Below are 12950 nucleotides of genomic sequence, written 5' to 3'. Positions count from 1 at the left end.
ATGTAAACAGACAGCACACTGATTGATATTCAAAGACCATGACACATGATGTCACTAAATTCAAATAGGAAACAAATTTGATGTGATTTTTAATGAAGATCAGATACACAACATTACCACAGTGACACGGGTCTATAAGGCGGATGGTGAGCGGCTCACGCGGAGAGGGCCTGCCTTATGAGTTTCTTCCTCTCTGCCGTGAGCCTTTGTGGGAAGCGGGTGTCAAACTGGATAATGAGGTCACCTCTGGATGTCGGGCAGCTGGCCAAAGGCATCCCCTCCCCTGTCACCACCTTACTGTATTTAGGGCTGAAACACCAAACCAGACACTGTGTCTCAGGACATGTTCACACGCTATGGCACGGTTCCCCTAACCCCAGTCCTGCCGTGCTGCATTCCCTCTGCTGTTTCATTTCACCTCATCGCTGGAGACCCATTTTCACTTGAGGATCTGGGGGGTGTGTGTTCTTTAGCCAATCAGAGACGAGAGTGGTTGGGCGATATCAAAGGCATGAGGATTTTGGCTGTGAAGGACTGGATTTGGGTAGCTGATCTGTCTTTAATCTGGAGACCAATATATGTTAAGTACCAGAAACCTTATCATAACTTTTATGATGTCTTTACAAATATCTGGTGCTTCTTATGATGAGGTACAAATGTCATAAGATGACCACAGTTTGGTCTTCTTCTTTCTCATATAGCGGTTAAGATCAGTGCAGGAAAGAATCAGTCTGTACTCACTGGACAATGTCGTTGACAGGGATGCTGAGAAGTCTGCCATCTAGTGTCTCAATTTCCACTGAGAACCCAGTCAGAGCCTACACACAGGGGAAAGAACAAAAACACCAGTAACAAAGACTGAGGTGGATAAAATGAGTTCAGTTCTCGGGAAATGTACTGATAATTCTCAATTTAAAATCCACAAACAAAAAAGTGCAACATCTGATCTAACGCCTGAGTGTGGGAATGCACACGAGGAATTGCAGACTGCAGATTAGTTCTTGGTTTTAATAATGAGATCAGTTTAGTAAACCTTACAGATTACCACAGGCCGCTAAAATCATTTCACTCTCAGCATCTCACCTTCTCCAGAGAAATAGTGGCTGTGTAAATCAGGTTGTTGTTTTGCCGAGTAAATCTGGGATGACTTTTTTCTCGTATGATGAAAACAATATCTGCTGGAATGCTGTTAGGTCCCTGACAGACAAAAAAACAAACTGTTCATAGTCTGGAGTTTGTTCTATTTGTTGCAAAATATTCGATTTTTACCAATATTCAGAAATAAGTAAAAGATAAAATCACCAGCAATGAAGAGGGCTGAGTTTGCTAAGTATATAGTATTAAAATTTCTGATTGGCCACTTTAATCAGCCAATCAGAATGAAATGCTAAATCAGGAACTACACTGGGTTTATATCTCTGACATAGCAATGTCTAACTGTAAAGTATGCTGAAACTGTACTCATAATGTAAAAATATCTTGTAACTAATGTATACGGTAATTGTAAAGTATGCAACTGTGTAAAGTATGCAATTATAAAGGATGCAACTGTGAACTAAGCTGCAACTGTAAAGTGAGTTTTAACTGTAAAGATACAGGCGAATTTCTGCTGTCTGGCTTGCCTGTTGTCATTAATATGTAATTTAGCAGAGCCAGTTGCTGTTCACTGACTCTGAACGGATTAGTGGTTTTCAATCACCAAAGAAGAACGAGACAACCTGCTCTGTTAGTCAGCTGCTAAACTGTTTTAATCCGTCTAACAGTAAAATGTCAAGCCCTGAGGAGTTCTGACACTGCCTGTGATGGACAAGGAGACCTGGGACATTGCTGGCATGTTTCTGTAAACACAGAATATCACCTGTGTGCGTCTTAAATCAGGACCCGCTCAAATACACCCACACTTCTCACTTGCCTGGTCTCCTTCCTTAGGAAACATTAGCCGCGTCCCTTCACTCCACCCTGGTTTTACAGTGATGGTCAGGATCTTGTCTCTGATGCTGGACGTATGTCCATCTTCATTCATAACCTATTTCATAACAAGAGCTTTACAAAAGAGCCAGGAGGGATTTCTCCATAATTCGTGAGCAATGGTTCCAGTATGATTAGAGAGTTTAACGTGTCCTCCCGCGCCAGTCTCACCCGCCGTGAAATTTTGATCTTTTTGGTGCAGCCGTAAAAGAGGTCCTCCAGAGCTAAATGAAGATCTCTCTCGATGGGCGGGTCCTGTTTCTTCACCCCTCTCCCACACAAGCCCCCAAATTCAACGTTCATGTCCTCGCCATTCTCACTGTGAAAATCTGAGTGTGAAGAGACATATTTTAGCTTGTAGAAAAACTCTGATTAATAACTAAACACAGAAAGACCTCATTACGCAGTCTGTCTTTTTGACAATCAGTGCCATGAATTGATACAGTCCTTCATTTTTACCAGAAAAGGGATTGTCTCCTCCAAAGAACTGCTTGAAAATCTTTTCCGGGTTCCCGTGGTAGACATATCCTGATGTCCACGCTCCGTTGTCCAGCTCCACTGGAATGCCACCTTTAAGGCCTTCCTCTCCAAACTTATCATAGGTGGCCTTTTTTCGAGCTGCACACAATCCTATTACTGACTATTCAACTCTTTCAAAGTCACACAGTTAAACACATGACAAGAGATGCATGTAACTGGATTACCAGAGATGTCTGTAATCAAATAAACAGGAAATAAGACATATATCTTCTAGCCACTATCAGCTTATAAGTAGCACCAGTCAAAATGATCTGACCCCCCTAATTAAGACTTGGACCAACCCAAACAGGTAAAAAAAAAAAAAAAAAAAAAAAACAGTGAGGGGGGGTTGCAACATTTATATATCCTATGCTTTATAGGCCTTGAGAAAAAGTTGACCCGTCCACTAAAATGCATGCAGCGAGTAGTCCGCTGTCTGCGAGAGGTACTCACGATCACTTAAAACATCATAGGCCTCTGCAAGTTGATTGAATTTTTCATATGCGTCTGGCGAGAAATTCTTGTGCGGGTGGTATTTCAGCGCAAGTCGCCGGTACCTGTTGTTACAAGAAACGATATGGACCGCTACTGAAAAATCATTCATAGCAATCAAAAACATCTACACAGGACAGGCAATACCCCCCAACATCTGTAACGATATATTACAATTAATAAATATGAAATTCTATGAAACAGTATATAGGCCTACTTCATAACAATGAACTATAATAATATAATATTTCAAAGGATGTAAAATTTATTAACAGTGTTAGGTGGAAAAAAAAACCGTAATAACTGTCTTTTTGCATAATGCATATCTTTCCAGGTTCTGTGAAAACAAGTGTAAACTAGTAAATATGAAGAGCTCTCTGTTATGGTAGCTTTCATTCCATGGACAAATGAGTCAGTTATCACCGTTACTCTGCAAACAAACTAAAGATAGGAAATTGCTGACACATTGCATCAGCAGACTGCATTTTTAGACACTACAACTTCACTGAATATTGGCAGATCGCACGTATGGAAGGTAGCGCGTAGCCTAAAAACTCTCCTGACGGAAATTACGCTTACGATTTTTTGACGTCTACATCAGTGGCGCTTCTGTTGACTTCCAGGGTTGCATAGTAGTCTCTTCCCATGGTTGATAACTTTGACAGACGATAACTTTATATATTTAACAATAAAATGTAGCTAGTCGTGTCTCTTTTAGAAACTGATAACGTTAACCATCAATTCTTAAAACTATAGTTCATCGCATATCATTCACAGCGGTCTCTAAGCACGGTTGTCATGGACGCTACGCTTGGATTGCTGGGAAATTCCGTTTCTGCAGTCCAGGTGGCAGCAGAGGTTAACGGCAGTGAGCTGTCACAAAGCGCCCTACTGTCTTTCAAAATACAGTTTAATTGATTCAATTGAACTAGCATAAATACATGATTATTCTCAAACTTATTTCTTAAAGTTAGTCCTTTTTTGCACCTTTTGGCGACACCTTTTTAGAATTTTAGTTTTTACACAATTTTTTTTTAAAAGTTCCTTACAAATCCAGGTTTGGTCCCTTAAATTAATCAAGTGGTCATAAAGAGCTTCAGTGTTTGGTTTTATTTTCAATGACTTTTGCATTAATATGTAATAATATGGCTTTTTTTTTCTAGAGGTGTTTGATGACCGTGACACTGAAATCCAGTGTAGGGTGAAAAGGTGTGTTGCATTTTGACTCTTACCAGTCTCATATTCATCTGAGAATTGTAAACAGGATGAAGTCTGTTATTGTGTCATTTCCCTTAAAGTGTGAAGAAATGTTCTGCTTTTGACAAGTAGGTGGAGTTTTGTAAACTACATGATGGTGCGTCATTGAAAGATAGAATAGAATCTCTGTGATCACGCGTACACACACACTGTGGGCAGTGAATTAAACCTCTGCATTTAACCCATCCTGTACACCCAGTAGTGATCACACACACACCAGGCGCAGGGGCAGTGGGCAGCACAGTTGGGGGTTAAATGCCTTTCTCATGGGCTCTTCAGCCGTGGATGTTGAGGGGAGGGGAAAATGCTGTTCACCTACTCCCCCCGCCCACATTTTTCCTGCCGGTCCAGGGGCCTGAACCAGCGAACTTTTGGTCACAAGCCCACTTCTCTAACCATTAGGCCACAGCTGCCCCCAAATGATGCGCTGTCTAAATTTTCTCAGCCTTATCTTTATGTATTTAAACTTCAGGCAAAGTGACATCAGAACAGGTAATATATGAAAAAGTTTTATTGACGTTTCTTAAATAAGATTCTGTCAGAGAGCTTTGTGGTGTGAGAGACGGGTTGCGTTGCATTTCGTCAGAGGAAATTTTGACGCAGTCCATGGAAAATGCATTGACCTGCACTGCATACAAAAATAATGTACAGTCTGTATGTTGAACACGTAAGAGAGACATTGTTTCATGTTTCTGTTCTGGGACTCTTTAGCTCATCTGAGCGAGCAGGCCTTCTAGTTCTGGGCGGGCTTTAAACCGGGCCTGGTAATCTGCTTCAGTGTGCTGAAAAACAGAGAAACAGGTTTTTGATCGTCATAATGGATGACAAAGCATATGACATAGCAAAAATATAAATAAACAAAGAAACAAAAAACAAATAAACTAATTATCCTACCTCCTTTACGGAGAGTTCGACTCCCTCAGGCTGGTTCTGCAGAAGGACCTCCATAAAAATGGGCGTCAGTGTTGCCTTCAGCTGGCTGATCTGGGAAAACAAAGTCAGACAATAAAGTCGAAGCCACAAGTCAAAACTGTCCGATAGGAGAACCCCAGAAGAATGTTCTTATTGGACAGTCTTGGGTTTTGACTGAAGTGTCCGACTAAGTAAGAAAGCCTGCCGCAGTGGTCTGGTCTTCAATGATGAATAACAACAAAACAATACTAAGATTAATTAAATCAACCCTGTTTATTAAATGTCAGTTCAATGATATTTCAAATAAACTAAAACTAATTTATTCCATCTATTATCTGAACATCAAAGGCTCTTGAAGCCCTGAGAGTGACGCTAAAAACAGTAAACAAGATTAATTAATGCTGATGCTGATGTGTTATTAGACTCATGACACAAACACAGAAATGCTGGAGATACAATAAAAAAAAAGTTTTTCTATGAATCGTAATACTAATATTAACTGATATATTATTAGAGTCGGGGGCTAGTTCACCTGGACCACTCGTTCATGGGTTCTGAGAACTGCGTCCACGTACATTTTGGTTCCTTGCTCTTGCATGACCATCACCTCTGTGCTTTTTGTTGGTAAAGCATAACTGACCAATCACAGAGAAAACAAACATCAGCCTCAAACACACGCACCACATCTCATCAATGAGAATGCTGCTGCTCTGAGGAGGAGTCTCCAGAGACTTACATGTGATTTTCAGAGTTAATATTTTTTTTCAGAGACAAGACATTACTTAAGTGTGACTTAAGAAAATATAGTGTTCTCATTAACCAGTTTTAAAAAGTTCCAAAACGACAAAAACTAACCATTCCTCCACTTTGATATCCAGGCGATTACAGAGATTGTGGATGTACTGAGAGTAGTGCTCCACCAGGGTCATGTCATAGCCTGAGACCAGCACGTTCAGAACCCCATACTCAGTGTCCGTCGCTGCTTTAATCTCCTTCATCTGATGCTTCACCTTCTTCTTCTTCGGCTGTGTGGACATACATCAGAACGTTCTTACTTTTACAGCCTCACTAAACTGTTCATATAACCTCACTCTGAGTCTACAGTGTATGCTCTTAATATAGACAGAAAGTTCCACTTAGAACTTCTTTCAGTTACTACAAATGATTGACAGTAGTTTGTTGTCTGGAGTTTAGAGGAAAAGGCATTGGAAAGCATCAGCGTGAGGGTAAATGTGTCAGTAATTGGCTGATGTAGGCATGCAAAAGGCACTGAATGGAAACAGAATGGGAAAACTTCGTCTTACCGTTTCCTTTGGCAGGAGATACTTATACCGGCCGATTCCATGGGTGGGCATGGATCTGTACTGCCTGTATGTTTGTGAGACGCCTGGAAAGAATAACACATATTTAATCGTTTGATGCTCACATGCAGACAATGAAGGCTTAGAAAAACGTCAGATTATTTCCTACCTAATGCTGTCTGCGGAACAAACAAAGGTGCCCTGGAAACAAAACAGAAAACTTACTGTATTATGGAAAGACTGAGAACTCGTTTTACCGCCGTCAAGCCGTAACAAACACCAGTCTGCACCTACTTACCGAATTATTGAAACTGCTTGGACAAACGCCCGTGAGTGCTGATTTAACATCTGTGAATATCAATTAGAACAATGTTTACGATCAACTCCGCTGAAACACATGTCATACGTCGAATGATGTCGAGTCGATGTGCTAAAACTATCTTTGCAAGCCATCAACCAACTAACAACGAATGCAGATTTTGTTCATTATAGTGAGATAATGTGAGAAAACAACGAGGAAAAAAGTAAAATACGTCCTGCAATGTCAAATTACTTAAGTGTGAGCAGTTGGCTGACCTTCGCACAGTGCTGGCAGCGACAACCCTAAGACAGGAGACTACCTAATGTGCATTTATCAACACTCTGTACCTTGCTTGCGAGATGATTCATTATTCCTTTGACCAACCAAAAATGATTTTCTTTAAAATTAAGAGACAAATTTATCAAAATCTTCGAACACATGCATCCATCGCATCCCGTTTTCCTGTTTTTCTATAGCGTTGATTTCAAATAAGCGCACATCCTTAGCGCCACCTTGTGTTGCGGAGTGTATTTCGTGTGTCTTTGTAACACTGGCATCACCACAGTTGCAAGTCCGCACATCTTGTGTCTTCTTATATGACAGACACTATTACAGGTTTTGAGGAGGGGAGAGGACATACTTCTTTAAATGGATTAAGTGAGGAAGTTTAGGTAGTGAATGATTCAATATCTTGTATAGTTCATATACACAGAAATGTAGAAAGAACGTGTTTCAAAAGACAGTCACATCTATAACTATATAAGACGACATAATAAGAAAATACACCTAAACATGCATCAAACACTCGATTGAAAGCAAGAGCATGAGCAAGAAAAAGAAAGAAAAACCTAAGACATCGAATCCATTTGATTAATAAATTATAAGCCTCTTCTCCTTTTACAATAACATCTCTTAGATGCAAACAAACAAACAAAACAAAACAGTTTCCCATTTCCTTTTCTGATGAAGGTACTTCTGGCACCCAAACGAAGCCAGAGGCAAAATCCCGAAGAAAGTTTGGGCATTGTGTGGCCAGTTACCCGAGGGGTGTCTACGGAGCAAGACTCTTAAGTTAGCGAGATAACTTTAATCAGTTGGATTTTACCGTAGAGTTATCGGTTTTCAGAAATTCTGCTTTGTGCAAAATTGCCGGGGATATTGTTTTTGCTTACGTATTATAAGAAATTTAGTATTAAATCAATTAAACCAGCCGTGAGAAAAAGGCGACAAATGAAAATTCCAGGAGAAGTAACACCAAGAGAGATAAGTCACAATAATACATCAACCCTAACCCTATCCTCTAAGTGAGGTTCAACAGTTTCAGCATTTTTTTGCACCTTCTAACCTCTGACATCTATATACAAATAACACATACTTTTAACTCCCTACTAACAATTACTGTCGTTACTTGTTTCATTTTGCACGATCCGTCATAGGCCTTTTTCGCCTCATGTAGGGCCGAACTCTTGGAAATACCACCACTTCCAGGATATTTTAAGCATCGCTGCGGTGGGACCTAACGAAAGTGGATGTACATAAACAGGTGCAGGATCGAGTGTATTCGTAAGCCTAGCTCATATAGACCTTACAACACTTTTTACCCTGGCACGCGTTCATCAGATGGTGTAGCTAAGGTCTGCTTGCCTTCATGTCTCACAGAAAAATGTAAATTGAGATATTTACTTTTATTTTATTTATGAATTGAGATATTTAAAAGATAGGTAGTTATGTACTCATAAAACAGTATAGTACAAAAGTACAAATGGTCACGTTCTATGAATTGCAAGAGGCCTATTTTTCACCTTACATTTTTGTAAACTTGAGCGCATTAAAAGCCTGATACTTTGAGATGTTGACTCGAGTTGTTTTTTAGTGGGTGACTCTGACTTCTACCAGCGTAATGGTTGTACCCTCACTTTAACTCGAGTATAATGCTCACATATCGTGTGTGTGTGTGGCATTTATGTTCCCCAACTGAGAAAGGACACCAAGAAATATAATCTTGTGTCTTCACGTTAAATGCACCCTCCCTCCCCACACCACACCAGATTGTCGCTGCATAGAAAATTGTAGTGCTTAGCGAGCTCACTAAGCACTACAATTTACTATGCAGCGACAAGCGAGCTCCGTATTCAGAAGAGAGTAACGACAAATGTACCACGACGTGTAGCCAGAGCGGTTTGACGGGGCGATTTTTCAACGTACATTTGCCCTCGTATTTGGAACTATGTTACTGTGGTCTATGACATATTGCCCTGAGTGTTCCTTGATGATGCAGGCATTCGTAGAGTGGTTATGACGACAGGCACCGTGACGTGGCGTTCTCACCGACCAACCTAACCTTATGTCCATCCCGCCTACATGGACCAAGTATTAATAAAAAAAGGCTTGGCTACGTCCGTGGCTTGTAGATTACGCAGATCACCTTGCTTTTGCCAAACTTACTGTATTTCTTTAGTGGAATAAAGTAACAGAGGCAAATATGACATTAATTACGGAATTAAGTTATATAACTGTTACAAACTGATACAAACATATCAAAACAAGGTGGAAATACTACAGAAGTACTACCATCATAAACTGTTACCGTAGCTAAATAATTTGCGTAAACAGTGTTTTAAACCGAACTCAAAACCGAGTGTGTCGGGACGTGATAAAAAACGATTTTGCTTTTGAAAATTTCGAACATTTGCTCTGTCCTGAAGTTTGCATGGTTTGGAATAGACATGAGATTATCCGCAATATGTCCCAATCGCTCCCGTTATGGAATTCGCAAAAAACATAGGTGATATTGGATTGGGCAAGAATAACTGTCAATCATAACGTGTAGGCGCAGCAGGGTAGGTTGGATTTACTCCGCTATATTACAAAGTGCCAGCACAAGCTATGGAGTGCGGCTGGAGATATATTGCGAAGTGAGGCTTCAAAAGTTAACCGAGCGGCGAGACGTGAGTGTGATAAGCAAGAGTAATCTGAAACTCAGGTCAGTAGTCCCTGGTGTAGCCAACTGATTTCAGCAAATTTGACGTCAACGTCAACTAACCTGCGAACTTTATCAACAATACCCTGCTAACGGTAGCTAGCTACTTCGGAGACTGCCAGCTAGCATCAAGACCCCTGCCCTTGCGCGTAGATCCCATCTATCGCAGTCATGTCTACCACCGGAGACTTTGGGAACCCACTGAGGAAATTCAAATTGGTCTTTCTCGGGGAACAGAGTGGTAAGTAGCGTTTTATTTTGCTGTCTGGGACAGGATGAGTCGAACTAACCAGACCTTATTTTCATCGTTGTTGGCCTCTCTTGTTTCGGGCGATTCCTTGTAGCTGAACCACAGGCTTTCCGTTTAACTGAGGAGGTTACTGAAGCTAGCATCAGCTAGTTATCAAATCTCAGTTCTTATATACAATACATCGATCCCACATTTGATAAGTCTTAGACTACGACTACTAAGACTAAGTATTTTTCCAAGAACGGCCCTTGGCTGAGATCTTTCTAGGTTTCAGTCGCGAAATATTAACGACAACACAATGACTACTCACTTCATCAGTCCTAGGCTGTCTATTTGGTAATGTAATTTTTATTACGTAGACATAATTTTTTTATCGATAAACGACGTTGAGCCGACAACAGGTGGCATGCCAACAGGTTTAGCTTGGAATTGTGTACAATCAGTGTTTTAAGAGCGACGTTTACCGACCATTTTCCCCCGGTCTAATCTACATGTGATGTAGTGACATGTGTACTGTACGTTTGTGTGAAGTTTACAGTATTGGCAATGAAGCTGTTGAAACGTGAAATATCTATGGCATCGGTAAAAGGGATTGTCTTGGTGACTCACAGAAGCATGTGAAACAAACAGGAGTGAGTGTGCGATACTTGTCTGCGGTGGCACACGATACCTGTGATGATGCAACTAACAGCATCACCACCGTTCAATAGGGTCAGTTTGTGCAATCTCAAGCAACTGTCAAAAACAGACACACACACACACACACACACACACACACACGCATACATTCACATCCTCAGCAGCTGTCTTCCTTGATCCACCAACTGCAATTGGCAGCTAATGTTAATTCGTCATCTCGTCGTCAGAGAGTAGGATGCAAGACATTTAGTCGAATGTCTTTATCAGCAGTAGTCAGTGCTGGCGTGTTATAGCCAGTGGGCATTTCCCTTCCACAATGTAGCCTGTTTTGCGGCGGTCTGTTTGCATCGTCTGCATCTTCATCACTGGATGTTATCCATGTACTCAAACAGGGGCATTTCAAAACGAAACTGACCAATAGGAGAAGAGCTAAGGCACATTTTGGCTGGACAGGGTTGACGTTTGAGTTAGATAATGTTCTGGACAGGGTTGATGTTTGAGTTCGATAATGTTGCCTGACTAACTGTGAAATGGTGCTCTGTGGTGTCTGGTGTCTGATATTTGCTGGGTCTTGGTTTAAAGAATATAGAGCGCACGGTGATCCTGACAGATGGGAAACTGACATTTAGACTAAACATCATTAATCACCAGTGCTGGATTTATCTGATAACTGTAAGGTCTGTTTGCTACACTCCACTCAGCTCACCTTTGACCTGGAACTGTATAAAAGCAAAAAGCTCCCTGTGTGTTGTGGTATGACCTGGGAAACAGGAATTGGAAACCCGGCGCCTTCACTGATCAGTGTGTAAATGTAGCTGTACCCCTTATGTGGCCAAACAAACATGTCCAGCTCCCTGAGCTCACATAAACTCACATTAAGGCTTGGGAGTTTTGTGTGGTTTTGCCTGTGGACAGCTCTGAAGGTGGTTATGCCCCACCTCCACATGTTCACTAAAGACTTAACAGACTGTTTTTTTTTTTGTTGTTTTTTTTTAAATTTAAATTTCAAATAAAATCCACCTTTGTTCTCAGGAAAAGGTGGGGTTTGTGTGCATGTGTTGGATCCAGGCAGTAGCGGCAGGCCAAACTGAGACTGAGACCTGAAGGAGAGAGACTGCAGGCTGTCTGACATGGCTCTCTGTTGAAATGGAACCAGCGTTGGCCACAACAAAAGATGTCATTGATTGGGGAACAGAAAGGAGTAGAGTCATGTCCACTGCCTTCTCTCTCTCTCTCTCTCTCTCTCTCTCTCTCTCTCTCTCTCCTCTCCGTCTCCCCCTTCATCTTCCACAGTTCTGATTCGGGCTGTGAATGTTTTTTTCTTTCCTGCCTGTCTGCTTTTCAGTTAGAATCCGTCCTAAGCTAAAGCTGAGTGATCGCGCAGTTCTGCGCGGGTGTCACGTCCCTTTGAAAGAAACTGAGTCATGCCCAGTAATGGCTGTATTAGACTTGGGAGTGGAGAACTGTGCTGTTGCCTCAGCTCTTGATACGCTCAGTCGTGCCTTTCACAGCCGTGCTCATAGTCTCCGCACATTGCACAACCTGTTTAGAGGCTCTGACACCCGAGTCAGGCCAGTCGCATGTCAGAGATGCCGGCGTCAATGGGCTGGTTTTTAAATGAGTGCTGGAGAGAAAGGACAGCGGGGCTCACCCCTCCCTGGTCCCAACCCCACTGACCACGAGACGTATAGCCGTGTATCACTCGGCGGTTTTTAGGCAGGAAGCATCGCCAAGCACAGCATTGTGTTGGCGCTTGTTGTGCTGTGTTTGTCTGTGTTTGGAGGTGGAGATGTTGGGTAGAGGTTTGAGATTTTTTTTTGGAGGTGGAGATGTTGGGTAGAGGTTTGAGATTAGAGTGGAGCTTGTTATCTCAGTATCTGACACTGATGGACAGCTGTCTGTTGTCTCTGTGCCAGAGATGGAGATGGAGGTGCTGAAGCCAGCATACACAGGTTTGTTGGCAGCTACTTTCAGTCTGATCCACTCTCTGTTTCATTGTCAGACACAGATCTTGACCCGACACAGCACCCTGGTCACATTCATAGGGCTGTGCTTTCCTTACGGCAGAAGACGGTCTAATTTCTCAGTGGGGCTGAAATTTCCTCGTTTTTCTTCTTGCCCATATGGGTTATATTTTTATTGTATGGTTAAATCTTCTTTTTTTTTGTCTCAGATGGAAGTGAACCTGGTAGGTCACGTGTCCAGCTTTGGTCAAACTCTCTCATTCTGCTGGACAGTGTTTTGGACAAGTTCTTGTTTCATGCCACAGTTGATCTAACATCTCAATCACAAGACTCTGTTTAAAAACATCCAGTCTGACTCCGCCTCTCT

At 41.7% G+C, this 12950-nt stretch overlaps 3 protein-coding genes across 6 annotated transcripts in view; 1 reads left to right on the top strand and 2 right to left on the bottom strand.

Moving 5' to 3' along the window:
• Positions 1-155: 155 nt before the first annotated feature.
• On the bottom strand, positions 156-3626 carry dnajb13 (DnaJ heat shock protein family (Hsp40) member B13). Its single transcript, XM_030792296.1, has 8 exons — positions 3559-3626; positions 2941-3044; positions 2428-2586; positions 2140-2297; positions 1913-2026; positions 1084-1197; positions 742-818; positions 156-309 (listed from the first exon to the last, which is right to left on the bottom strand). Exons 1-8 carry the CDS (start codon positions 3624-3626, stop codon positions 156-158), a joined length of 948 nt encoding a protein of 315 aa, XP_030648156.1.
• Positions 3627-4764: 1138 nt separating this feature from the next.
• mrpl48 (mitochondrial ribosomal protein L48) lies at positions 4765-7195 on the bottom strand. Its single transcript, XM_030792333.1, has 8 exons — positions 7098-7195; positions 6748-6797; positions 6619-6650; positions 6453-6535; positions 6004-6173; positions 5681-5783; positions 5131-5220; positions 4765-5018 (listed from the first exon to the last, which is right to left on the bottom strand). Exons 1-8 carry the CDS (start codon positions 7188-7190, stop codon positions 4944-4946), a joined length of 696 nt encoding a protein of 231 aa, XP_030648193.1. The 5' UTR covers positions 7191-7195; the 3' UTR covers positions 4765-4943.
• A 2445-nt stretch (positions 7196-9640) lies between these two features.
• The window catches only part of rab6a (RAB6A, member RAS oncogene family), a 17171-nt gene continuing 13861 nt past the window's right edge, over positions 9641-12950 (top strand). For all 4 annotated transcript variants that reach the window (XM_030792338.1, XM_030792336.1, XM_030792334.1 and 1 more), the window contains exon 1: positions 9641-9971. In XM_030792338.1, coding sequence (XP_030648198.1) covers positions 9902-9971 — 70 coding nt within the window. In that variant the 5' untranslated portion in view covers positions 9641-9901. The remainder of the gene's footprint in view (positions 9972-12950) is intronic.

This window comes from Chanos chanos, chromosome 15, assembly GCF_902362185.1.
Source record: "Chanos chanos chromosome 15, fChaCha1.1, whole genome shotgun sequence".
Taxonomy (NCBI): Eukaryota; Metazoa; Chordata; class Actinopteri; order Gonorynchiformes; family Chanidae; genus Chanos; species Chanos chanos.
The sequence above is the reverse complement of the archived record's forward strand: the minus strand, read 5'-3'. Positions and strand labels throughout refer to the sequence as shown.